Source organism: Gadus chalcogrammus, chromosome 15 (assembly GCF_026213295.1).
Source record: "Gadus chalcogrammus isolate NIFS_2021 chromosome 15, NIFS_Gcha_1.0, whole genome shotgun sequence".
NCBI classification, from domain to species: domain Eukaryota; kingdom Metazoa; phylum Chordata; class Actinopteri; order Gadiformes; family Gadidae; genus Gadus; species Gadus chalcogrammus.
This window is the reverse complement of record NC_079426.1, coordinates 14,378,624-14,404,191: the sequence shown is the minus strand read 5'-3', so window position 1 is coordinate 14,404,191 and position 25,568 is coordinate 14,378,624. Positions and strand designations below refer to the sequence as shown.

At 46.7% G+C, this 25,568-nt stretch overlaps 1 protein-coding gene across 1 annotated transcript in view; it reads left to right on the top strand.

The window, feature by feature from the left end:
• Positions 1-22,514, top strand: part of LOC130405018 (kinase non-catalytic C-lobe domain-containing protein 1) — a 33,388-nt gene extending 10,874 nt beyond the window's left edge. Inside the window, exons 5-30 of the mRNA XM_056609974.1 lie at positions 1,775-1,892; positions 2,231-2,997; positions 3,210-3,324; positions 3,606-3,677; positions 4,042-4,103; positions 4,218-4,376; positions 4,903-4,980; positions 5,400-5,490; positions 6,338-6,536; positions 6,649-7,409; positions 7,662-7,800; positions 9,358-9,602; positions 10,650-11,104; positions 12,536-12,629; positions 12,744-12,841; positions 13,263-13,453; positions 14,231-14,341; positions 14,880-15,024; positions 15,180-15,335; positions 16,720-16,920; positions 17,411-17,493; positions 18,011-18,167; positions 19,343-19,465; positions 19,804-19,863; positions 20,565-20,722; positions 22,283-22,514. Of these exons, the coding sequence (XP_056465949.1) occupies positions 1,775-1,892; positions 2,231-2,997; positions 3,210-3,324; positions 3,606-3,677; positions 4,042-4,103; positions 4,218-4,376; positions 4,903-4,980; positions 5,400-5,490; positions 6,338-6,536; positions 6,649-7,409; positions 7,662-7,800; positions 9,358-9,602; positions 10,650-11,104; positions 12,536-12,629; positions 12,744-12,841; positions 13,263-13,453; positions 14,231-14,341; positions 14,880-15,024; positions 15,180-15,335; positions 16,720-16,920; positions 17,411-17,493; positions 18,011-18,167; positions 19,343-19,465; positions 19,804-19,863; positions 20,565-20,722; positions 22,283-22,514 (5,070 nt within the window). The remainder of the gene's footprint in view (positions 1-1,774; positions 1,893-2,230; positions 2,998-3,209; positions 3,325-3,605; positions 3,678-4,041; positions 4,104-4,217; positions 4,377-4,902; positions 4,981-5,399; positions 5,491-6,337; positions 6,537-6,648; positions 7,410-7,661; positions 7,801-9,357; positions 9,603-10,649; positions 11,105-12,535; positions 12,630-12,743; positions 12,842-13,262; positions 13,454-14,230; positions 14,342-14,879; positions 15,025-15,179; positions 15,336-16,719; positions 16,921-17,410; positions 17,494-18,010; positions 18,168-19,342; positions 19,466-19,803; positions 19,864-20,564; positions 20,723-22,282) is intronic.
• The last annotated feature ends 3,054 nt before the right edge of the window (positions 22,515-25,568 follow it).

The window sequence follows — 25,568 nt, the reverse complement described above, 5'->3', positions numbered from 1 at the left end:
TTTATGAGGTCTTCTAACATAAATATGAGTTCCCCTAACCTGCCTATGGTCCCCCAGTGGCTAAAATTTGCGTTTGTTGTAAAACGAGCACTAGGTGTTCTGCTCGCCTTTGAAAAAACGGAGGCTCAAGCGCGCTGATTTGGAATGTGGTTTCATATGTCATCACATAGCATCTTAGCTCCTCCCCTTACTCTGCCTGGCCCGCCCAGAGAATTTGGCCCGCCAATGAGACACGACCGTGCGAGCCCCACATGTGTGTGTGTGTGTGTGAATGCACACACTGTAACGCAAGTGTGTGTTACAGCCATGGTTGAGAAGGAATTGGGGGAAAGGCACTTTTTCTTTGACTCCCTCAAGAAAATGAACCACGACATGGAGGAGAAAGGGATTGTTGGCCGCGAATGTCTCCCGCTTGAGCCCCGCCTCCCGCTGCCGAGGGACCGCTGCCGAGGGACCACCACCTCGGCGCTGCAGGAGGCGGAGGTGCCTAAGCGCTGCCCAGCAACAATCCCTTTCTCCTCCTTGTCGCGGTTCAGTCTACTTCAGATTGATGTGGACGTGGAAGAACCAGGAACGTCGGAGAACCCAAAGCGGTCGTTTGAAATTCATCATATCGGCTCACACAGCTTTTGGCTGTGATAATATATATTATATGATATAGATATCTATGTATATGATATTATTTAGATATAAAGCTCCAGGACTCGGCGGTGTGTTCTAGAATGTTTACAGAACTCGGCTAAAGGCTGTGTGCGCCTCGCCATTGCGATACATCCACTGTAAACAGAGCGCATGGTACCGTGGCTGCAAGCTGCTCAGGGCCACACCCCACCCGCCTCGCTCCTCCTCATTTGCATTATAGCTACAGACACCAAAACAGCGCATTTGGGGGAAGCTCAATGTGCGACTCGCTCGGAGTGGCTGTAACTCTGCACCACGGCTGAATTTCGGGGAACGTCTTCGAATACTGTGTTAGTGGCCCACTAATACCTATATTAAAGCATCCATAAAATAGCATGTCATGGCATCTTTAAAACGAGATGGTGTACACAAATGGGGCACTGCTATATATGGGACTGAGCAGAAGTGAATGTCTTTCAGTATTCACAAGTAAATTAGGAGTTTGGTTTCTTGATCAAGGGCACTCCTGACAGGAGGAGCTAAGGATCAAATCAGCAACCCACCAGTTGCCACCAGACAACTTGCTCTAACTGCTTAGCTGCTCCTAGCTATTGATCTCTAGCACCACCAAGTGGAAATAAGATGTCGGGGCAACTAAGAGGGCTCTTGCCGGCAGTTTAGAATTAGTTTGCTTACTTGTTGTCTTTTTTCATGTTGTTTTTAATATAAACAGTTTGGGGAATAGAGTATGTGATTGAACATAAAACAAAATGTGTTTGGCTGCACAATGGCATAATGTAAACATGGTCTTGGTCCAACAATGGTCCCTTGGTTTTAAAATGGGCTTATTGGACTGACAACAAAGGAGGTTGATTTAAAGGATGTGGTTAATCCTCTTAATGTAGGCAGCAGACGGGGCCTCAAGAGAAGTGACGATCATATGCAAAGCATTGTTTTATTCTCCTCCAAAATAGTTTTGTATAGCCTGGCAGTTTTTTCCCCCAAAGTGCTTAGAGAATACCACTAATGAGACACATTTTCTCATTTACTCTTTTTTGCAGCATTCAGCAAGAAAACCAGTGTTTTATTATTTGAGTTGTCCCATAATCAGCCGAATTAAGATGTTGCCTCTGTTTGTGTTCTCCTCCTACAGGACATCCTGGCCCAGGCCGAGCAGAAGTTGGCCCCCAACTCCTCCTCCGCTGTGTGTCGCAAGCTGTCCTCTGTGGGACGCCGTGTCCTCTCCTTAGAGTCTGTGTCCAACTTCAACGGTCAGCCCACGGAACTTACACACCACGTTACCATGGTGACCGCTGCTGTGCAGTTGTAGAGCCTTCATGACTGTGTTTGTGTGTGCGCGTGTGTGTGTGTGTGTGTGTGTGTCTGTGTTTGTGTGTGTGGCTTGTGTGTGTATGGATGTGTGTGTGTGTGTGTGTGTGTGTGTTTGTCTGTGTGTGTGTGTGTGTGTGTGTGTGTGTGTGGGTCGTGTGTGTGTGTGTGTGTGTGTGTGTGTGTGTGTGTGTGTGTGTGTGTGTGTGTGTGTGTGTGTGTGTGTGTGTGTGTGTGTGTGTGTGTGTGTGTGTGTGTGTGTGTGTGTGCGCCGCTACAGGTGCCAGCGACGACTCCTGGGAGGCGCGGTGGCAGCACGCCGAGACCAGAAGTCCGTTCCAGAGCCCCGTCTCCGAGGGCGACAGCGACGTCAACAACGCAGCGGACGGCGTCAGCCGTTCGCCGTCGTCGTCATGGCGGCGGTGGCGGGCGTGCGAAGACCCCTGGGACCCGTACCTCTGGGCGGCCGACATGGAGGACGACAGCGCCCCGATGGCCCGGTGGTCCGGGCCCCCGCCGCCACAGGGGCGCTCCAGCCGGGGGGTCCTGAACCGGTCCTGCTCCGTGCCGGACTCCAACAATCCCCCGTCCTCGCTGGCGCCGGCCGCCCACGGGGACATCAGTGTGCCCGTGTCGGACCTGACGGAGATCGGGCCGGACGAGGACGAGCCCCCGGGGCGCGGGACGGCCTGGAGCGGTGCGGCCCGCCGCCGTAGGCCGCTGGACCGGGGCCAGTCCTGCGAGTGCTACCCCATGTCCTGGGAGTACGCAGCGGACCCCTCGACGGACTGGCGCCCGCCGCCAGAGGACAGCGAGAAGGGCGCCGGGGAGTGTACGTGTCGTAGCGACGCGCCGATGGCTAACGGCGGTGGGGGCGAGGGGAAGCGCGACCGTGGGGACGAGGGGTCACCCGTGCCGGGTCGCAGGGCGGAACGCAGCCCCGGTGATGACGACGACGACGGAGGATCGCTGGGGCGCCTTCTCTACGCTCCTAACAACCACATGACCAAGAGCATGCTGTGTCTGAACGAGGAAACCCAAGATGAGGTCCGACAGATTCCTGTTTTCCTAGCCCAAAGTTTAGGTTTACAGTTCGGTTTTTCAGAAGATCTAATTTCTGTCTTTTTATTGTTGCACGGTAGATAGAAGAGCGGATTCACAATCTTAGCATGAAATAGATACAGTTTTATTTTGAACTCATTTGTTTTCTGTGTTTTTCTTGCATTTCTTTTGTTTGTGTGCTTGTGTTTCCCCACCAGTGGATCTCTCTGAGGGAGCTGCTACCTCGCTGTGGACGCAGGCTCAGGGTCAATGAGCTGTGGGCTCTGTGCTACACCTGCCTGGCCACGCTCCAGACCTACATCGACTTCCCAGGTGACATCAAACACCACAGCAACACTATTTTAAAATGCATGTCTGTATTTATTAGGATTTCCATATTTTTATTTTATTAGGTAGTTGCCTCTGTTTTTATTATTCCCTGCTGCCGCACTGTAGACGGACGCTCAGGGTCAATGAGCCTGCAGTAATTTATTTCATTTACATTATTATTTGCATGCTTCCACGTCTTTGTTATTGGTTCATTAGAGAGATGATGAACAAATTGCCCATGATTAAATAATGATTACATAAATCATGTTCACTCTCTATATCAGCATACTTATGTCTGGACACAGTTTACGTGGGCTGTGAGGGAGAAGTGCTGTTCTTAAAGCCCAAAAACGTTGGTAAGTGTTTTTCTCTCTAACATATCATGACTTTTGCCCTGATTTTGCTCAGATTGTCTTAATATATATTGATTTGTGTCTTCATGGCAAACAAATCGATGATTCATCAGCCGTTTCAATGAAGATTGATCCTGTAGTGTGTTGGTGGACCATACTACCTCTCTGCCAACTGGCATCCAGTCTGTGATCCATTCAGTCCTTTTACCTCTCAACCCAATCCCGTCGGCTCATCACAACCTCATCAGCAATGCTTCACTCTGTTAAATTACCTACACTGTCATTAAATCTCGTTTTTTGGCTGCAACATTACAAACCTAATAAAAAAAAAGTAAATCACTGATAATTTAGTGTTACTTTCTTCCAGGTTCCTGTGATGCGTTTTATCTCGCCCCAGAATTTCAAGACCACGGGATCATGACTGAGAAGGCATGTCGTTTCCACCGGCCTATACTACTCTCCTCTTTCAGCATTCAGCCTTTTCCCAGCTTAAGGACATTGGTGATCATGCTCTGTTCTCCTGATCTCTCCATGGCGGCTCAGGCCTGTGTCTACGGGGTGGCGGCTATTCTGTGGGCCACCGCCAAGTTCAGCCTGTCGGCCAATCAGAAGCTGGCGATGCCTCGCCAGCTGAAGAGACTGCTGATGGAGATGGCCAGGAGGACCCCCATTGAGAGGCCTTCCATTGTCATGGCTAAAAAGGTGCGGCGGTCCTCCTCCAGCAGCAGGCTCAAACGCCGCTCATTCACATGTTTTACATTTAACAACACGGAACAACACATCTCACAACACACATTTGAAATCTGTCATTATTTTCAAATTGGCTTTATATGTATTGCATAAGTTGATAAGTGGAGGGCTGATAGATGTGTTAAATCCCTTACTTATATGGTAATGTAGAGTGTATTAATAGTATAGATATATAGTAGTTGTACATATTAATATAAATACACTAGTGGAGGAAATCAGGGACTTAACATGTGCTCCATCTCACATTGTAAGGCGAAATTAAAAACATTTGCATAAATCTGCACCCTATGATCTATTTTAGAGATGTGCAACACTTGAGTGTTGAATGTACCCCAGCTCTGGCAGCCCCTTCACACTGGCTCAATTAGATAAACATGTCATTTGGTGGTTGAAGAAAAACTCAAGGATGTAAATACATTTGTTTTTCTATAAATATATAGACGTTATGTAACTCAACTGTTTCATAACCTTCCCCCAGAGCTGTCGTGACTACTTATCACGCCAAGGGACCACTGCTGAAACAGTGTGGACCAAGCTGATTGACGCAACTCAACAGGTACACTTCCAAGCTTCTTTAGTATCATTCATTTGTTTAATATTCATCCATCCCTGGTTCATCTAATCCCTCTTAATTGAAGTACTATATGTATATTTTACCTTTTTTATTTATTATTATTATTATTATTGCTATTATTATTATTATTACTATTATTAATAACATTATTAATAATATTATTATCTTTTGTGTTTAACCTTTCCAATAAATGGCACTAGTGTTCTAACAAATTATGTAATTATCAGAGCAGGAAAAGAGTCAGAGTTCAGAATAGTTTTGTGTAAGCTGAATAGTAAAATTCCATGTACTCTACTTGAGGTCTACTGGTTTTGGGTCCTTATTTATATATGTATTATTTATTTAACTACTCCGCAACACTATCAAAGTGTCTGAATGTGAGTGCTTGTTTTCTGGTTCAGCAACACCTCAAGTCAACTGCCCCAGAGAGTCACATCAAAGTGGAGGCCAGTCCCACGTCACCTGAGCACTCACCAGCACACATCACCAGTGGTAAGATCCCTCCCTCTCTTCCACTTACCGACGTTTACCATCATCCAATCCTTGAAATGCCTTTGAACACACTCAGTGTTCAAACAATCAGGAGATTCCCTAAAGAACAAGGCCACAGTCATCCGTTTGGTATCCTGTGGAGATTGCCCACGTTCACTTTAAAACAACACAACCATGTTTTGTGTTTCGCTCTCCTGCTCGCCATTATAGTAAATCTAGAGAATGACAGATGGACAGTGTTGACATCGTTTTCCCTTGAAAGTCATTAAAACAACTCACTGAGCTGTCTCATTGAGTTGGCCAGCGGAACCCCTCGCTACAGTGCTACAGTGCTATTAAGTTACTGTCGCATTATAGGGTGAAGCGTGCTAGGAGGATGCACCGCACATTCACTGGTTTATTGTGGACGTTGTCTGCCTAGCATCTAACTTCCCTGAAACTATGCCTGACATGATCCATTCAAGACATATATTCTTCTTCTTCTTCTTCTTCTTCTTCTTCTTCTTCTTCTTCTTCTTCTTCTTCTTCTTCTTCTTCTTCTTCTTCTTCTTCTTCTTCTTCTTCTTCTTCTTCTTCTTCTTCTTCTTCTTCTTCTTCTTCTTCTTCTTCTTCTTCTTCTTCTTCTTCTTCTTCTTCTTCAATGTTTCTTTAGGGGCTGTGTTGCCAAATATCAAAACAGATGTTCATAGGCCTTGTTCTTTAAAAGGAAAACCATAAACATTTGTGTCTCATAAGCATGATTTAAGTGTTGTTCATGAATGAAACAGTGCTTTAAATGTTTTCTCGTGCATGATGCATGAGACTACACGGTGGACGTTGTGACTGGCATGGCTGTAACTGTGCGTAGGCTTTGTGCCACTGGCCACTGAGAGCCGACTGGCTCCTGTACATGGCCCTGTTCCCCACAGCTACCCAACCAGCATGCTGCAACTCCAACTCCCAGAGGCCTTCACTTCTAGCGCAACACATTTCAGCCCCATCATCCTGACCCAGGAAGAACGCTCAGAGGAGGAGGGGACCTCAAAGCCTGGAGCTGCTATGGACAGGTAGGGGGGTATTAATACTATTTTGAGAAGAAACTGTAGAACTGTATTCTGTACATACAAATACGTGACAATCAAAGTCTGCTTGATAATGTCATGTTTTTGGTCTTGACAGAACTGTGGACTTGGCTAGTTGGGTGGTCCCTCAACCAAAGCAGGAAGGAGGCTTTGTTTTCACCTCACGCCGTGACAACTCATCGCTTACGCAAACCTTTGTGACGCATCTCGACGTTGCCGTTGTGCCTGATGGACACGCTGATGGAACAGCCAGGATGATAAGCCGGGGACAGTCCTCCAGCCAAGGCCCACTTTTAAACCCTATCTCTGCTCGCTCTGATACCTCCCAGCACAGAACAATAGTCTCACTTCCTGTCGCCTCTGCTTCTGCTCACCTCAACCGCTTTAAGAATTACCTGCTATGTCAGGATCTCACCAACGGACATCTGACACTGGTACCCGTCAGGTACCCGACTCCAGCGTCAAACACAACCCCATCCACCGAGTTGTATCTGGGCTCAACCCGGGAACAACAAACCATCTATTCCAAATCCACCAAGTCTCAGTCAGTCAATGGTTTGACTGGTTCTGTTGGTCTACAACCACAAAGCTGCCTCCCTGACTTCCAGAATTTGGGTCCTTCTGATGGACAAAGGGAGCACGCTGGATCCGGAAGCCAGGACAGCGATGGGTGTCTGGGGGATCCACCTGGGTCATTGGGCCCCCTGGCTTGGTCCGCCAAGGAGGTGGATGGAGAACCACCAGAGCTTGGCCGCTACCTTCACCCTGCCCTGCGAGAGGTGATAGACCTGCTGAAGGGAGAGTCTGACCACGAGGGCTGCATGGAGAACAGCCAAGAGGGGTTGGCCATGGGCATAGGTAACTTTAGGGCAATTATGTCCCTTTTATGTTACATATTCATAATGTGTTTCTAGTGTGTCGCTACAAGGATTCTGTTTAGGATTTGATCAAATCTGAAATCTGTTTACAATTAACCATTTTTATCCTGTTTTTATTCAGAACTACTATACCTGACAGATATTATTAACACAATTGTGGCTTCCTGAAGCTGCCTTATTAGCTGATTTTATGGATCGAATATATTTATTTGTTTCTGTTCCTACCTTGGAGGGGAGTATATCTTCTCCTTGAAGGACCTGCAGTACCAGTCCTTTGCCACTCTGGTCAGAGAAAGGTTCAGCGATCTATACTGGGAAGAAGACTTGCTAGGGCTTTTACACTGCTTAGTGAGCTCCAGCCCAGCAAAACTGTGAGTACAACTCAATCTGTCTATTTTTCTAAAAAGAAATACACTGACAATGAAGGGCTGGTTTGTATCTTGTATTTCATTTTAATTACAGGCTTATCCATTAGCGTTGGGTTTATTTTGTATACATTTTTTGCTATTATTATGTGTACTATTTATCTAATGCATAAGGTATGTAATAATACATAATGTATGTAACCCTACATTATCATTTAAAGAGAGATGAACGTACAAAATGTGTCTCATTTATCTGTAACAATTACTGATCCTATAGTGATCGGATGTGTCCATGGTACACACACACACACACACACACACACACACACACACACACACACACACACACACACACACACACACACACACACACACACACACACACACACACACACACACACACACACACACACACACACACACACACACACACACAATTTGTCCAAGGTATGGATGGTAGTCATGGAGCCAAAACTTGACCCCAAGGTCTCCTCAAAATAAGCTAAAATGTCTGATGTCTTAATTTACGTTAGGAAAGGTAGCCCTTCCTCCTCCCGCCTCACACACACACACACGTCATATGTGCACCATTAAAATCAGCATTCAGGTGCAACGCACTTCAATACCAACTAAAGTAGAAGCGGTTCCCATGGTTACAGCATTCTTGCTTTGTGGAAGGCGTGAACGGGTTTGAGGAGAGGTGCAAAGGGCACATGTGAGGCCCTCCCAACATTATCATCGAGATGAAGGCTTACGTATGTATGAAGGGATACATAAGTGCAGCACAGAGAGAGAGAGACCGATAGAGAGGGGTGGGGGAGGGTCACATAAGACAGAGAACCACAACAGCAGGATACGAGAACATGCGCTTTTAAAACCCCGCGGACGCTTTGGGACGAGCCGTCGAGACGTCTTCATCCATCCACCGAGACGAACAAGACACTTCTATCATGGCTGGTTTGCTTTTCCTTCTTCTCCGTCTACTTGTCCTGCGCTGCTTGGTCTTGAAACATGACAGTAGCTCCCAGAGAGAGGTTCTGATGGACGGGCAGACTGAGAGTCTAAGGATGGCTTGAAGTGTTTGTTTAGTACTCATGCCTGCCTGGATGTCTGCCCCTAACACGGCATGACTCAACACTTCTGTCTTCTCTGCCAAACCAACAGGCTATTCTGAAGACTGTTGCTCCACTCTGAAGATCTTTCAAGTTTCGACGCCTGTCTCCCTGGTTTTGGGTGCAGAAAGAGTTCTGGACTGTTTTATAAAACAGTCTTTTATATGCCGTTTTTATTAACTGTCACGTCATTGGGCGTTTTTATGGTTATGAGTTTTTTTGTGTGTGTGTCGACTGATAGTCCTGTGTGTGTGTGTGTGTGTGTGTGTGTGTGTGTGTGTGTGTGTGTGTGTGTGTGTGTGTGTGTGTGTGTGTGTGTGTGTGTGTGTGTGTGTGTGTGTGTGTGTGTGTGTTTGGATGTGTGGATGTGGGGGTGTGTGAGTGTATTAACATATATTAACACGTGATCTTGAATGTGTTTCTCCCTCTCTCGCTCTCTCTCTCCATGTAGGGGCTCTAATGGGACTCTACCATCCGCCTCTGTCTCATCCGTCAGTCCCGCCGTCCAGACAAGGGGGGCGAGAGACCCCCACCTGCGCCACTTTTTGGATCTGAACGGGAACCTTCACTTCAGCGGCCCCGCTGCTCAGGAACGATCCAGAGGAACCGGGACCACGTCCAGTCCTCAGGTCACCGGACCAATGTATCAAGACCTCGAAGAAACGTCAGAAGAACTTCCGGACTATACATGTTCAGGTAAGGGAATAATGCAAACTCTGTTGTATGTAATGTTAATATGTGTGTGTGATATTCTGGTTGATTGTCTGTGGATTGAGTGTGCAGCAGTGGTGTTATGACACAAGGCCGTCTCTTGCAGTTAATCTGAGCAGGGTGATTGGCAGCTGGAGGGGGTTGTAAAGATTTGTGGGGTTGGTCGAACATTCAGAGGAGTCCAAGGCATGCTGGGAGGGATTCCTTCAAAAGATTCCTCTTAGTCCCGGAGTGTATTCATGGAAACTCTGAAAGGCCCAAGTCAAGGACAATCTCGAATAAATACAAGTGAAAATTTTGAAAAATGACAATCATCTGAAAACAATATTTTGCTAATAGGAGCTACAGATTTTTTGCTCCCTCGGAAAATAACTTCTTGCTACTCGTTGCAACACTCTGCGTAGATACACTCTGCTGTTTTGGAGGTACAACACCTACTGGTAGAGGTGTTGTACCTTCAAAACAGCAGGGTGTTATATATGTAAAATAGCATGCCCATCAATTTCATTTTCAACTAAAAATGTATTTTCAACATTCTTAGCATTCATCAGGGTGCAAAATATAAGTGTGTAATGTAGAAAGTAATACATTTCTCTTTTTATCACATTTTCAAACAGTAAGTACATTCTTAGGGCCTTATTTTTCCCCAATTTGTTTGTCCTTCACCATCAAGGCTGCATACCTTCCTCCTTAACTTAACCCCCATCAGAATATTTTCATTTTCTCTATATATTGTTGTTTTTTCTCCCCTCCCCTCCTCCCCATCCTCCCCTTTCTCCCCTCTCTCCCCTCCCCCCCTCTCTCCCCTCTCTCCGCAACCTCCCCTCTCTCCCCTCTCTCCCCTCTCTCCCTCCTCCCCCTCTCTCCCCTCTCTCCCCTCTCTCCCCTCTCTCCCCTCTCCCCTCTCTCCCCAACCTCCCCTCTCTCCCCTCTCTCCCCTCCTCCCCCTTTCTTTCCTCTCTCCCCTCCTCCCCTCTCTCCCCTCTCTCCCCTCCTCCCCCTCTCTCCCCTCTCTCCCCTCCCCCGGTCCAGAGGTGGGTGCCGGGGGCGGGCTCCCCGAGGAGATTGAGGTCACCCAGGGAGAGGAGCGTTCGGTGGGGGGCGGCCATGAAAGCCCTGCCTCTGAAGACCGCTCTCCCTCGGGGCGGCACGGGGGCGGCGGGGGCAGCGGGGGCAGCGGGGGCGGCGAGGGCGGCGAGGGCGGCGGGGGCAGTGGCAACGGGGGAAGTGGCGAGGAGCTGAGCAGCAGTCCCGGCTGCCCAGACTACATGGAGGACGACAGCGGCTCTCTGGGCTCCTCTGCCGAGCGGCGCCCGTCTCCGGGCGGAGGCTGGGACCCGGGGCCGGGCCCGGACCTCGGCCCCGGGGCCGACCCGTCCTGGGCGCTGGCGTACTACGGGGAGGACTACTTCGGCACGGAGGTGGTGCGCTACGCCCAGAGCCTGGGACAGCACTCGGGGTCGGCGTGTCTGGACGTGAAAGCGCAGGTCGGTGAATCTGCACACGGCGGAGAGCAGGAGAGAGGGAGCGGGGGAGGAGGGAGGATTAGTCATCACTGACCTTATCGCTCTGCTGTGGGGTTGGGTGGACTGGCTTTAGCTGGGCTTTAAAGTGCATTAAATGTAAGCCTGCAAAACCCATCAATATCAATCTCAGCTAAAATGTATTCTCAGCATTCCTAGCATTGACCAGGATGTATAAAAGTGTGGGATGTAGAAAGTAATTTAATTTTTCACTCACATTTAGTCACATTTGAATATCAAATTTTACTGATGGATGATGGAGGTTATGACTCAAATTCACATTAGGAACTTAAATATCACATCTTGGCTTCTGCCATTTATTCGAAATTCCATAAAGATATTTAAAATGTCCACGTGTTCATAAATGCACAAATATAAAGTCGACTGAAACCACTGGTTGGAATCGGCAGTGTTAAGTTTGTCAATGTCAGACAAGCCAATTCATTTGAATATTAATCTTCTACTCTGCCCTTTGCCTTCCATTTATATCTAGATTTAACCGTTATATACATTATATATGTATCTCTTTTAAAAGTAGGTCAACTATCACGCTACGGGCTAAATAGGAAGATTGAGGGGAAACTTACTTTACTTTGCAGGGTAATTGCTGCATTATTTTCCTGAATATTAATACGTTGAATTAACCCCGTCGGCAGGAGAGGTTATTACCATTTGCAAAAGAATACTAATGAACTCTTCCTGTGCGTAAGTGCTTTGAAGCACACTGCTAAAGGCGGTGATGGGCTCTTTCCCACCACTTATCCAGCGGCCAGTGGGAAAATAACCCTGAGCACAATGCCTCTGTATCCGATGAACTATATTGTTTGATCGGGTCCTAGTAAAGCAGGATTTGCAGGAGCAGTTAGCTTGTTTCAGGCTGTTGCTACAGTTTGGTCTGAACGCCAGTATGAGCTTACCTGTGTTGGTGTTACTCTATACAGGAGTCTTAAGGCCAGTATGACCTTACCTGTGTTGGTGTTACTCTATACAGGAGTCTTAAGGCCAGTATGAGCTTACCTGTGTTGGTGTTACTCTATACAGGAGTCTTAAGGCCAGTATGACCTGTTCTGTAGTGGTGGTGTTACTCTATAGAGGAGCTGGTCTTGAAGCCAGTAGGGGCACCGACCCTGGGTGATAGGTTACACAATTAAGAAAAAACACAACGGTGGGCCTCTTCATCACTAATTAATATATTGTTATAATTCAATATGTAATTATTATTATTTATTTATTTTTAAAAACTTAATTTTTGGTGCCCCCCCCAGGTAGGCGGTGCCCTACGCACTCTGCGTACTCTGTGTATAGGGAGCGGCGGGCCTGCCTGTGGTGGTGTTCATCTATAAAGGAGCTGGTCTTAAGGCCAGTATAACCTGTCCTGTGGTGGGGTTGTTACAGGAGCTGCAGCAGCAGTTGGTCATTGAGAATAGACATCTGAAGAAAACCAGGAACTTCTACCAGAAGCTCCTGCAACAAGACCGGAAAAAGAAAGGTACTCACTATTTATTTTTTTAGCGTTTATTTTCAAGGTACTTTCACGGTAGGAGCAAACAAGAGATGTATATCTGGAAGGACAGAATGACTGATATGTTCTCACCTGTTAAAGGTTCGGAGTCCAAACTGATGCTGGGTAGGGTGAGCACCCAGCTTGAAGAACTCAGATCCAAAGTGGAGTTCCTATATTCTGTGAAGAAATATCTAAAGGTACTTACTCCAAATACCATCAGCTTCTTGTTTATATTATACTGTCAGTATTTTCCTTTTCTATTTTCTATGGTATGACAACTTGTGGTTATCAAAGTGATAATAATAATCACCACATCATCATCATCATCATCATCATCATCATCATCATCATCATCATCATCATCATCAACATCACCACGATCATCATCATAATCTTCACCACCTTCAAAATCATCACACCATCATCATCATCATCATCATCGTCATCATCATCATCATCATCATCATCATCATCATCATCATCATCATCATCATCATCATCATCATCATCATCATCATCACCATCCCCATCCCCATCATCATCCTCACCTTCAACACCATCATCGTCAACATCATTATCATCATCCTCACCTCCGTGTTGTTGTCCTTCCTCCTGCAGGTGCTGCAGGTGGACCAGTGGGGCCTGGAGGTGGCTCTGCTGCCAGCGCTGGCTGACCAACACCTCGGCGCCTTGGAGCGGCCTGACCTCGGCGACCCGGCGGTCCTCAGCTTCGGGCCGCAGACGGGCCGGGGCCGGAGCACTCTGCAGGCCGGCTCCCCCAAGGGGCTCATGGCCCACCTCTATGCTCGGTACTGACCGCCACGATCCACCACATAGACGACATATCCTGAGTTAACATCGTGGTCCAACCCTCTGGGACCAGAGTGTCACAAACGGTCATTTATATCATTATTATGAGTTTTATTAATAGAAGTAATAGTGATTTTATCAGTATCTCATCTATAACCAGCTATAGTTACAGCTGGTTACCGGTCAAGTCACGCATCACCTACAAAATCCTCCTGCTCTCCTACCAATCTCTCCATGGACTCTCTGCCCAATACCTCACAGATCTCCTCCACCCCCTACACTCAGTCACGCTCCCTGCGGTCCTCTGACAAGGACCTGCTGGCAATCCCCCGAACCAGATTGCAGACCTTTGGGGACAGCCAGGGCACTCTCTGCCAACTCGCTCCCACACTCTGGAAAATCCTACCACTCCACATCCACTCTGCCCCATCCCTGCCCCAGTTCAAAAAGCACCACAAAACATTCATTTTCAACAAGTCCTTTGCCACCTACCCCCCCCCCCTTTTTTTCCCCCTCCCCTTTTAGTTAAGCGACCTTGGGTACTATGAAAGGTGCTATATAAATCAAATTTATTATTATTATTATTATTTCTATCATATCGGTATGTTTCATTATTTTAGACATAGCAAATTGCATCCATGTTTTATTCTGCTGTTTGCTGCAGCATTCGTTGCAAGCCCCAGGGTTTCTAACGTACTATCTCTTTACAGTAGAACATGGTTAAATGGGGAAACGTGGCTTATTTGGGTTCCGCCTGACTGGCTTGTTGCTTGCAGAGACGCGGCCCTGGACGGCTACATCCAGCAGCTCCTCTACACCTACCGCTACTTCTGCACCAGCGAGCAGCTCCTCCGGTTCCTCATGGACCGCTTCATCGCCGCCGCGAGGTACTGATGAAGCTACCGCCTAATCAATACTTCATCAACTACAGCCACCCTCTCCAATGCTACTGCCCCTGCAAAAGGCCAGCAACTTGTATATATTGAAATATGGATTTGTTTGGTTATTAAATACACTCATTTACTTTTGGAGCTGGGCATTGGCATACATGTGTCCCCTTGAAACAACATTCATGAGAGGCATAAGGTACAACGAATATCACGGGGAAATGGATTCACTGCCTGTTACTGCTGATAAAAAAAACAGGTGTGTCTATTACGGCAGCGTAAATAACCAATGTAAAAGGGCAAACGATTTCCTATCTCGTTTTGTATTCATCATGTGGCTAAACTCTTCAACCTCATCAAATGTTTAGCAGTGTTGAACATTTTAAATGGATAATACATTACTTTTTCAGAGGCTATTCCTTCAGTTCCTCTCAAAGCAGTTAATATAGAGCCTATCCATGCCTTTAAGTTAACGAAGGAAAAACTAATTCTGCTCGATGCTGATTCGTTCATTTCCTGTATCTCTCTGTGTCCGAAGAGGCCCAGACATATCAGGGAGCAACATGAAGGTCCTCCACCGGACCCTGGACCTGTTGGAGGCCTGGCTCATAGACTGCAAACTGGTGGACTGGACCCTGAGCTCTAGCAATCTGACAACACTGGAGAACTTCCTCAATGCTGAGGTGATTGTTATGCTCATTATCAATCAGAAGGTACGGGCTTTAAAATATCTTTGAATGTACATCCATTCATTGTGATGGAAGGCCTAGTTTGGGGACGTTTGTTTGGAATATGTTTCACCTCCACTCACACAGCCTAATCGTTGTGACTCCACAAGGTGGTTCCTGTGGACAGCAGAGGGGAGACCTTATTGGCAACCCTCCACAGCCCCCCAAGGAAGCGGCGGAGCCAAGGAAGTGATAGTCCAATCAGCCTTGACCAAGATAATGACTCGTTCTCGATGCACTCATCATTTGAGGATGCAGAGAAAAGGGTCAGTTTTATTTCTTGGTGGAAACTTAAACATATCTTTGTTTCAATTCAAACCATGTTCCCTACTAGCAGCAACTTACCTTCATAACATTCAAAATGGACATACACATGACATATATCTACATATTCGGTAAACACATGCTTGAAAAACAAAGTTAACTGCTATACTTCATTACGTGACTCTTATTCTCTTTTAATATTTAACCATTTCAAGTGTGACCGAGCATCAAACATCAGAAACAGCACCATCTCCGATGAGACATGTTTTATTGCAATCTCTTACATTTAAAATTAGTGCATTTAGCAGACGCTTTTATCCAAAGCATCAAACAATATGTACATTTGTCAGAAGAAATAGAAACAATATATATCTTGCTAAAAATAGTGGCAGCGGAAATCTCAGGCACTGAGTTGGTTGTTTCTTAACATTTATTTCAAGGAGACATATTATGGTGCTTCCCAACAAGTGAACATAGTATATGTGTTCCGGGAAACATGTTTTTGAAGCTTTTTGTTGGAAATAGCTTTTAGGAAGGAAAATCTCAACTACCTCTGTTTCAGTCCCTTTAGAATGCGCTGTTTCTGGTGTCTCTAGCTTTAATGCAAATGAGCTGCTGCCCATTGACCAATGAGCTGTCAGAGTGAACCACAGCATGAAGGAGACGTGATTGTTGCCGTTTGCGGACTGCTGGAGCTCTATATCTATCTAATATAATATCATAAAATAATACTAATATATAATTTATAGGTATTTATATAATATTATATTTTATATCACGGCCAAAAGCTAGGTGCGCCTCGGATGTTATTGTGATTCATAAAGACTGCGTCTGACGTCTTTGGTACTTCCACAATAAGTAAAGACTCGTAGTGGGTGTTATCTCTGCCATGGTTGAGAAGAATTGGGGGCAAGGAACTTTGGCCTTGACTCTCTGAAGTCCATATCTATCGCGACATGGAGGAGAAAGGGATTGTACTCCCGGAGCTGAGCTGCCGAGCTCCCCCCGACGGTATGCCCTGCTTCTGAAATGCTGGTCCACAAAATCTTAGCAATGCTCTGATTGGAGGGGGTTGGGGAAGTGGGAGATAATATTCAAATGTGCCCCCTTCCTATATAGGAGGGCCGCCGAAACTGACTTGCTCGTTTGCATATCTCACTCAAAAAAATCATGCATAGACTTTTTTCAAAGCTTGTATGCGTGTGGGAGCCCCAGAGATCCAAAACAACACCCCAAATCCCAGGAAAAGTGTTGTTTTCATAAAATGTCCCCTTTAAGTACGGTTATGTCGCTGGTCTGAGTGTACAGTGTCGTTTCACATTTCACGTGTATACTCCTGCATAGCGTCGGTCTCGACCCAGTGTTCCTGTGTGTGTCCCTCTTCAGCACTGTCACTGGAGGATCTCCAGGGTGGTGGAGCCCCAGGAGAAGGCCTTCTGCATCGCGGCCGTCCTGCCCATGCCCAGCTACGGGTCCCTGCTCAGCAGCGACCCCTCCTCTGGCTTCCCGCGGAGCCAGGAGCTGCCCTTCAGCTTGAGCCCCTGCAGCGCCCAGAGCACAGCCCAGCAGCTCACCCTGCTGCAGCAGGTACAGAGTAGAGCCGTCTGGGCGGAAGTCTGGGTGGGATCGAAACGTTGACGTCGTAAACGTTGTTATGGGTGAAGATAAACATCTGGGGAGCAATGTACAGTAAGCATGGATTCAACTGTTGAATGAACGTTTGGATGTGCATGCATATCTGCTACTGCCGCACCTGCACACACACACACACACACACACACACACACACACACACACACACACACACACACACACACACACACACACACACACACACACACACACACACACACACACACACACACACACAAACGCACGCACACAAGACACACACACATGTTATTTACCCATGGACGTTGTCATCTAACCTTTGCGATCAAACACACTTGTCTTGTTATTCCCACTATTGGCCACCAGAGGGAGACGTGCATCTATATGCATCTCCTGATTTGGTTGATACTGGCTTCCATGGTAACACATTTGTGACAGCAAAGCACTTTTTTTTTATTTTGTGCAGGAGGTTTTCCTTGGCTGTCATCCGGTTCACTTCCTTAACTCCAGAGCAAAAGGGGTCAGGGATTATGCTTTGAGTCCCAACAAGTAAGAACAGCACACAGCCAAAACATCGACATTTCCGATCGATATTGATTATATATATATTATTGTAGGTTGTTGTTCATCTCCTTTAAGTTTTTTCTTAAAAGTCCTTTGAGTATTTAATTAACTGTGCATCACTCATTTGAATCGCTAATGTTCTGGCATATGATGTAGATTTAGATTATCAGTTGCTGGGCAGAACCTCAATAACATTATTATCTATATTATATTCATAGCAGATAATTTGTAATGACAAAATTCTGTCTAATGTAATCTTGTTATTGCATCAATTGGCTGTAATGCCGATTGTAGTAGCTGGAAACTTGACCAATGATAGGAGACATTGAATTGATGGGTTATCACATCCTAATTAAAGACAAAATTGAATAAAATTATTAAACAAGATTATAAATGTATTATCTCAAAACTGGCCTGCTCATCTGAAATGAACAGGGTAGTGTATAATATCCGTTGACACTTGTAAGTATTTAATTTTTGTAACGTTTTCCCTACCCAAAAGGAACGTGTGTCGCCTTGTCACACCAGCAGAGGGCAGTAGTCTATTTGCGGGTGAGGAGACCTCACCGTCAGACGGCTTCCTCCAGAGGTTGCTGGCTTATGCCGACAGTGTCACTGACTGGATCGCTGCTGAAATAGTCAGCAGTGACTCTTTCAAGGTAAGAGATGATCCTGCAGATAAGAACCATTCTGCTGTGGGGGGGGAGAGGGGAAAGAGAACGAGAGAGAGAGAGAGAGAGAGAGAGAGAGAGAGAGAGAGAGAGAGAGAGAGAGAGAGAGAGAGAGAGAGAGAGAGAGAGAGAGAGAGAGAGAGAGAGAGAGAGAGAGAGAGAGAGAGAGAGAGAGAGTCTGGGTTTTGATGCAAAGTTTGAATCAAAGCCGCGCAGCAGAGCCTAGTTAGTTGAGCAAAACAGCCGACGGAAAGCAAGAGTGCATGAGAGAGAGAGAGAGAGAGAGAGAGAGAGAGAGAGAGAGAGAGAGAGAGAGAGAGAGGGAGGGAGAGAGGGAGGGAGAGAGAGAGAGAGTGCAAGGGAGAGAGAGAGAGAGAGAGAGAGAGTGCAAGGGAGAGAGAGCGCCGCACCGCTGAGCTGAGAGAGAATGTCACTCACTGTCAACTGATGTCTTACCTATCGGTTTCTCTATTGATTCACATTTAGGTATAAACACATACACTCATAGATGTGTGTATTTTAGGCCATAAAAATGACAAATATATCCAAGGACGAGTGATTTCCATCGCTTTCTGTGTTATGATGTCTGGCGCCGCTACGGATTTCTAAGTGATCTGTCAATTCTGCTACATTACCCTAGCAGTCTTACAACTGTCAACTGTTGGCAATTGCTTTATTCAGCCAGAGTGAAATACAATCTAAACAATTTACAGAATTGGAAACTGAGATGTGGAGGTGTACGACTTGTAAAGTGGATGGCCCCATTTTGAAACAATAAGGGATAGACAATCCATGTGAATAGAATAAGAGATGTTGTTAGAGTAAGTGGCTGAATAGTAAGTAATGTGCATAGTGAGTGAGTGAGCCAGGGTCATGGGGGAGATATCTCACTGAAATGACACCATGCAGGAATGTGAGAGATGCTTCAATAGACAGACAAGACTCCAATCTAAAGAATGAGCCGAATGGGGGAGAGCATGAGCCTAAGTATTTACCGAAACAAAAACATTGTCTTAGCCAGCGTCCTCACACCCAAGCTGCCATAATGAGATGGCCAGCTAGTGAGCTCTCACATCCTCCTATCCCCGGGGATATCAGGCCTTTGTGCATTCCTTAAGCGTGATTGTGGTCCTGACCGCCATGCCTGGTGCTGTGGCGTGCAGGCGCAGGCGGCCGTGATGACCAAGTTCCTGCTGATCGGGAAACACTGCTACGAGTCGCGCGACTTTGCCACCGCCATGCAAGTCCTCGCCGGCCTGGAGAACGTGATTGTCAGGCAATTACCGGTAAGATCCCGGCTAATAAACTGAAACAAGCACATGTAGATATGAACGCACACACGCGTGATTGGTGAGTGTGTGATAATAAGTAATTATTCATCCAGCCCTTTAGCTGAATGTTATCATCTAGCTGCTGCGTTTGGACCTGTATGGTATTTAATTACTTTAGCAAAATGAGAATGCGCATTAGCGTTGATGTATTCCAATTAGGTGGTAGAGAGTGAAGGAGAGAAAAAAATTGCAATTAAAATTAAAACATAATCTAACACAATCTTCCAATTAATGAGTCGATAATGTTAAATAAATACGAGTCCGAGCCTGTGTCCTGTTCCCCCTGCTGCCAGGCGTGGAAACATCTGTCCTCCAAGGTGTGTGAGGTCATGGAGGAGCTGCGAGCCGTGCAGGTCTGTATGGACAACTTCCTGTTTGTGTGTTTGCAGTTGCACTGCCAAGGATCTTATCTTTGTGCATGTGTGAGGGTTTGTGTGTGTCTTGTTTGTTTGTTGTGGTTCCTATATGGTGTGTGTTTTTTGTTTTTCTTTGCCTGTGTGTGTGTGTGTGTGTGTGTGTGTGTGTGTGTGTGTGTGTGTGTGTGTGTGTGTGTGTGTGTGTGTGTGTGTGTGTGTGTGTGTGTGTGTGTGTGTGTGTGTGTGTGTGTGTGTTTGTTTGTCTCCCTATGTGTGAGTGTGTGCGTCTGTGTGTGTGTGTGTGTGTGTTAGTGTGGGTCCTTTTGCATGCGCGTGTGTGTGCATGAATGTGTTTGTGAATGTGTGCCAAACAAACCACAGCAAAACCCCACCTCAGCAGTGTTTCCGCCATGACCCGCAGCATTTCGTGTGTGTTTATGGATCTGAACATCTCACCTTCACAATGAAAGACAGAAATAGCAAACACTCCCACCACTCTGAAGCTGCAAAACAACCCTTCCTTGCCTTCCTTGTCACCCTGTGTTTAGTAAAGGTAAAGAATCTGTGCTGCTTCTTGTCAATATCCTTGATCAACGGTACCTTTATGAACCTAAACCCAGAGCCAGATCCTTCAGAAAAGCGGCTTCCAGACTTCAGCATTTTTGCGTGCTGTATATGAACGTCTTTTACCTGGCCAGGTGTTCCTGAAGAGCGATGACCTGTGTCTGATGGGGGGAGAGCAGGCTCGGAGGGGAGGGACCCTGCCGTCGGCCCGCATCCTGGCCATGCACGTGCAGCAGCTGGAGATAGGAGCCTTCACCCTGGCCACCGGAGCCTACAAGTGGACCAAGCTCAGGTGAGCTAAGAGCGGGGGGGGCAAACATAGCTGAGTTGGATAAGGTTAAAAATAACATTTTGGGAGCAGGAAAGGAAATCTTGTGTAAGGTTCAAACGTACAGCGTTTGAACCTTAATGTCCCCAGTCTAACCTGTGGGCCTCCTTTCAGCAAGATTGATATCACCTAAATGTTCCTCAATTAAATGCATCTGAATTAGCCACCTTTTGGATAAAGTGTCTGCTTAATTACAAAATAAATAGTCAACAAAACCACAAAAAAAAAGAGCATAGAATACCGTCACACTGTCAAACTCTCAACACACTAGAAATAAAAAGTGTAAACGGTGCATCAAACAAGCTAATAAGTAATATATCACCACAGCAATATGCATATGACAATGTGTTGGACAGGAGACAGTGCCAGGGTCAGGAGGGTCGTTCCCACCATTCTAACCCTCACTGAGGGAGAGCCAGCCTGTATCTTGGCTCCGCCCAGGCTTCTGTCCACTGCTGGTTTCAACAGTTTAACAGACAAAGCATCCAAGCCTTATCAATCCACTGCAAATAAGCTGTCTCTCCCACACACAAACACACACACACACACACACACACACACACACACACACACACACACACACACACACACACACACACACACACACACACACACACACACACACACACACACACACACACACACACACACACACACACACACCCCATTCCCCCAAACGCCTGTCAAAGTCGGCCAAGTCTCGACGAGGACACTTTCCAATGGTGCCCTTCCTTGGTTTTTTGCACCAGGCCAATATGGCCGACCAGCTGCTGGGGGTCAAGGCAAGTGGTGGTTGGACGGTAATGACACAGCTGTTGAATTTGGGTTTCCATGGCGGTGGCAGGCACTGCAGCAGATGGTGCTCATGGAATACTTGATTGGAAAGGAGACCTGAGGGCCAGTGGCAGGGAGCCACGTGCTTGTAGCCAGATGCTTGGGTCAGTGGGTGGAGCAGGGGCAAAGGTGTGCCCACGCAGCCGGTGGCTGCACAGAATACTGCCTTCCCAGGGTCTCTGAAGCCCGGGCGCATACTGCGGGCATACGCTGCTGTTGCTGCAGAGGAGGGGCGCAGTCCTCACAGCGCTGGAGAATATGGATGGTTTAGTGTAGTATAGATATTAAACTTGACTTGTCTTGCCCTGCTCTTGCCTTTGAGGTTCCACCTTGTCTGTCGTGGTTTCCTCATTCTTCTGCTCTTTCTGTTCTCTTTGTGTGTTCTTTAACACACTGTGTCCTCTTGATGTCATCGCCTCCTGGGTCATGGGTGACCTTTAGAGCACACAAACACACGCACGCATGCACACACAGTGTGAGTGTGCTTACACTTGCGCACACTCACACTCAAACAGGGAGCATTCGAACAAAAATCTACATGATTCATTTATAAAAACACTCACAAAGGCACATGGAGGAAAAGGGCAAAAGGGCGTACACACCGCGCATTCATACCCCCACACACAACACACTCAGCCCTATAATGTCTCTGCCCCCTCTCCCCTGTGCCCCCCACCCCTGGGTCCCCAGGAGCATAGCCAGGGTGGTGAGCCAGGTGCAGGCCTTCCAGGAGTCGGTGTACCCCTACAGCCCCGAGCGCCAGCTGCAGGGCTACCTGCGCCGCCGCATCCAACACCTCAGTGGCTGCGACCTGCACCTCCTCGCCGCCGACAACGACGCCAACTTCCAGCAGCCCTCCGCCCAGCGGCACGTGCGCCGCATCCAGGAGACGCTACGAAGGGTCCGGGGAAACTTCCAATGACCGCCCTCTTCGCCTTCTCCTTCTCTTCCAGCCCCCCCCCCCCCCCCCCCCCTTCTTTCACCGCCACCCCCCTGTGACCTCCTGTGAAGAAGCGTGTAGGCGTTAATCCCATGATTTCCTTGTCGCTGTCTTCATTCTTGATACAGTGGGAGGGCATCAGTGTTTTTCCATTGTGTGAAACACATGAAAGGCAGAGTGTAGCGTTTAGAAGTGACTGCACATGCTCAGTGGGTTGTTTACGTCCTCTGGACTTGCATCCGCTTAATATAAGTGGGTTCCCAAGAAGATATCATACGGATGGATCTTACTTGTTTTGATGTGCTTTGGCTCACCGACGGGAGTCTATGGCCCCTGAAGGAAGATGTGTTTATGTTATGTAAATTTGAGGCAACCCTTGTGAGCAGGCAAAAAGCACTGGCTGTTTTGGTCGTTTCATACATCAGCAATAAAAACTTATCTTGATCAATGCATAGCATGGCGAATAGACGTTTGGCTTCGGGCCTGTGAAACTGACAAACAGACGCACCCAAAACACAACGCCAATAAAGCCCTCAGTGTGATCCCAAGACGGGGCATGTCTGCCCTGGAGACAGTCAGGACAGCCTTTTCCTGCCTCCCTTGCTACAATAAAAAGTTGTGTCTACCCATCACAATAACATTCATAGAGATAGTTTTAAATAAGATATGGTTTGTGACAAATGTATGTGTTGTGAATAGTTTGCTATGAAATTCAAAAGCACTTTTCAACAATTAAAAACCAGCCATCAACATTGTTTAAAATGTATTCTGCTTTTGGTCCACAAACCAAATTGACTCTGAAATAAAAAAGTTGTCGGTGCATAAAAGTGTTAGAGGTGCATGTTTAAATATTTCAGTTTGAGCAAAGGTTATGGCTTAAATGCAAATGTGCAGGTTTAAGATAGTTATTCAATGTGGAAGAAGTTTATGTCCGTGAGTCTGTGTATTTGCTATTTTTCTTCTTTCACCCTATTCAATGAAACAATGAACATTAACAGTCACACCAACTTTAATCGAGCCACAAATATCTTGCAAACTTTCCATTTGACCAAATAAATATTTTTTGTGTTGACATTAACAATTTTTCCTCTTCCACAATACCGTAGTTATGTATGCGCGTGTGCGAGCGAATCTGAGTATGTATATGTGTGCGCGTGCGTGACGTCGTCTCTGCCCACCGGTGGGCAGAGACGACAGCGAGCTGAGGAAATAGGCGCCGTATGGATTGGCGGGACGGCCTCCTGCGTCGACAGGGGGGAGGGCCAACGATATTGTTTTCTTACTGAGATCAGCGTACAACTTCAAAGGGCCCGTGATAAAGGAGACAAAAGGCCAAGTGACCCCAGCCCTCATAGCGACTGATCGTGGATAAAGAGACAGCCTAATCTGCATTGTCAGTGCTAAACGACCCGTTTGGATGCATTGTTGTCGACTCGCCGCTGGCGATTGCATTTCCACCAAAGATTCTGACTTTGGTTGCTCATATAGTGAGTCACATTTTCGATTTGGTCTGAAGACGCCTTTTTACAATAAGGAGCAAAACAAATATGACCTCATATCCAATCCCATTTCGCCTACTTCGCATGTTTGACTGCATATGTAACCGGGTGGTAAAGATGTAGGATTAATTTCCCACTTGGTGTGTATAGTTCTCAACCATTATGTTTGATTTACCTGTCTGTTTGTGGTTTTCGTTATGAATAGGCCTATAACAGTTACATGGGAATGGGATTGCGGGTGCCTTGCAACGGGTAGTGTGGCAGTCTGGTCACAGGGGGGCAGTATTTTGTATTACTGTATGACGCTGCTTTCGGTGCAGGCTGGTCATGGACAAAGGTCAGCCGACTAAAACATGGCCGCCCATTCATTCCTATGAAAAATGCTCAATGGCGCAGGGGAACATCAAGGAGAGATTTCCTTCCGCATCACGGGCGCCTAGCCATAGATATATATAGAACACATGTTGTTCTATATATATCTATGCGCCTAGCCACGCCCTAGTGCATGACGTGCCGGATGCAGAAATATTCTCGTTATCTAGCATTGTAGCATCATAAGCGAGAGGTCTGGGCGAACGCAGTCGCATGGCCATGGACGTATAAGTTCATAACCCCCCCGATGAACCCCCCCACATCATCACATTGTCATGATGTGTGTGCATCTCTATATGTGATCTTTAAATGACACCCCTCTTTTCATCTGGACAAACAAACATTATTGAACAATTATTATGCCGGTTCGAAACAACAGTTGTTTCACTACGACTCCTTTCAGCTGCAAACCCCTCCTTCTCCTGCAAAAAAATAATTAATAAAACAAAACGCTTGAGGTGTCGTTTTGAAAATAGAAAACTTTATTAGTACATGGTATAAAGATAATTATTTATGTGACTTTGATTGATATCCAGATTTTTCTACTTATGGGACTCTCGAGGGACCCGTCCACAGCCCGCTTAAACAGTTGCAATACCAGGGTTGGCCGCTGAGCACTGGTGGGTTGCGGAAGTATGCACTGACACTTGACTGTTCCTGGGGGCTTGAGCGGTCCCTTCTTCCACTTCGTTACCTGTGGACAACTCGTTGGTCTTGGCCTTGAAGACGTTAGTATGCACAACTCACGTAAACGATTGTAGCATCGATTGTGTGATTTTTTTCATTAAATAATTAGGCGGTGACCAGCTGGCTTCGGGCAAGGTTGGTTGGGTGTGCTTGAGTAACTCTAGAGGGTGATTATATGGGATGGGGTTAGACACTCAAAGATTTGTATTGAGGTAGGCTGCCTTATGGATTGAGTCGGTTTCTTTTTTTTTTGCTCAAAGCTTCTCCACCGAGGCGCGGACCAGTCAAGTGATTCATTCAGGCAACGAATCAGTTGCTGCTTCGGACGTCACATGTCACGTGATTTTTTTTACTCTGAAGCAAGCTTCGAAGCAGTGCTTCTTGGGAGTTGTAGATCAGGGTTTGAAGCACGTACCGAAGCTGCAGCGTCACACTGCCATCACTACCATTGAGTATTTGTGGTGGATGACCGTGTTTG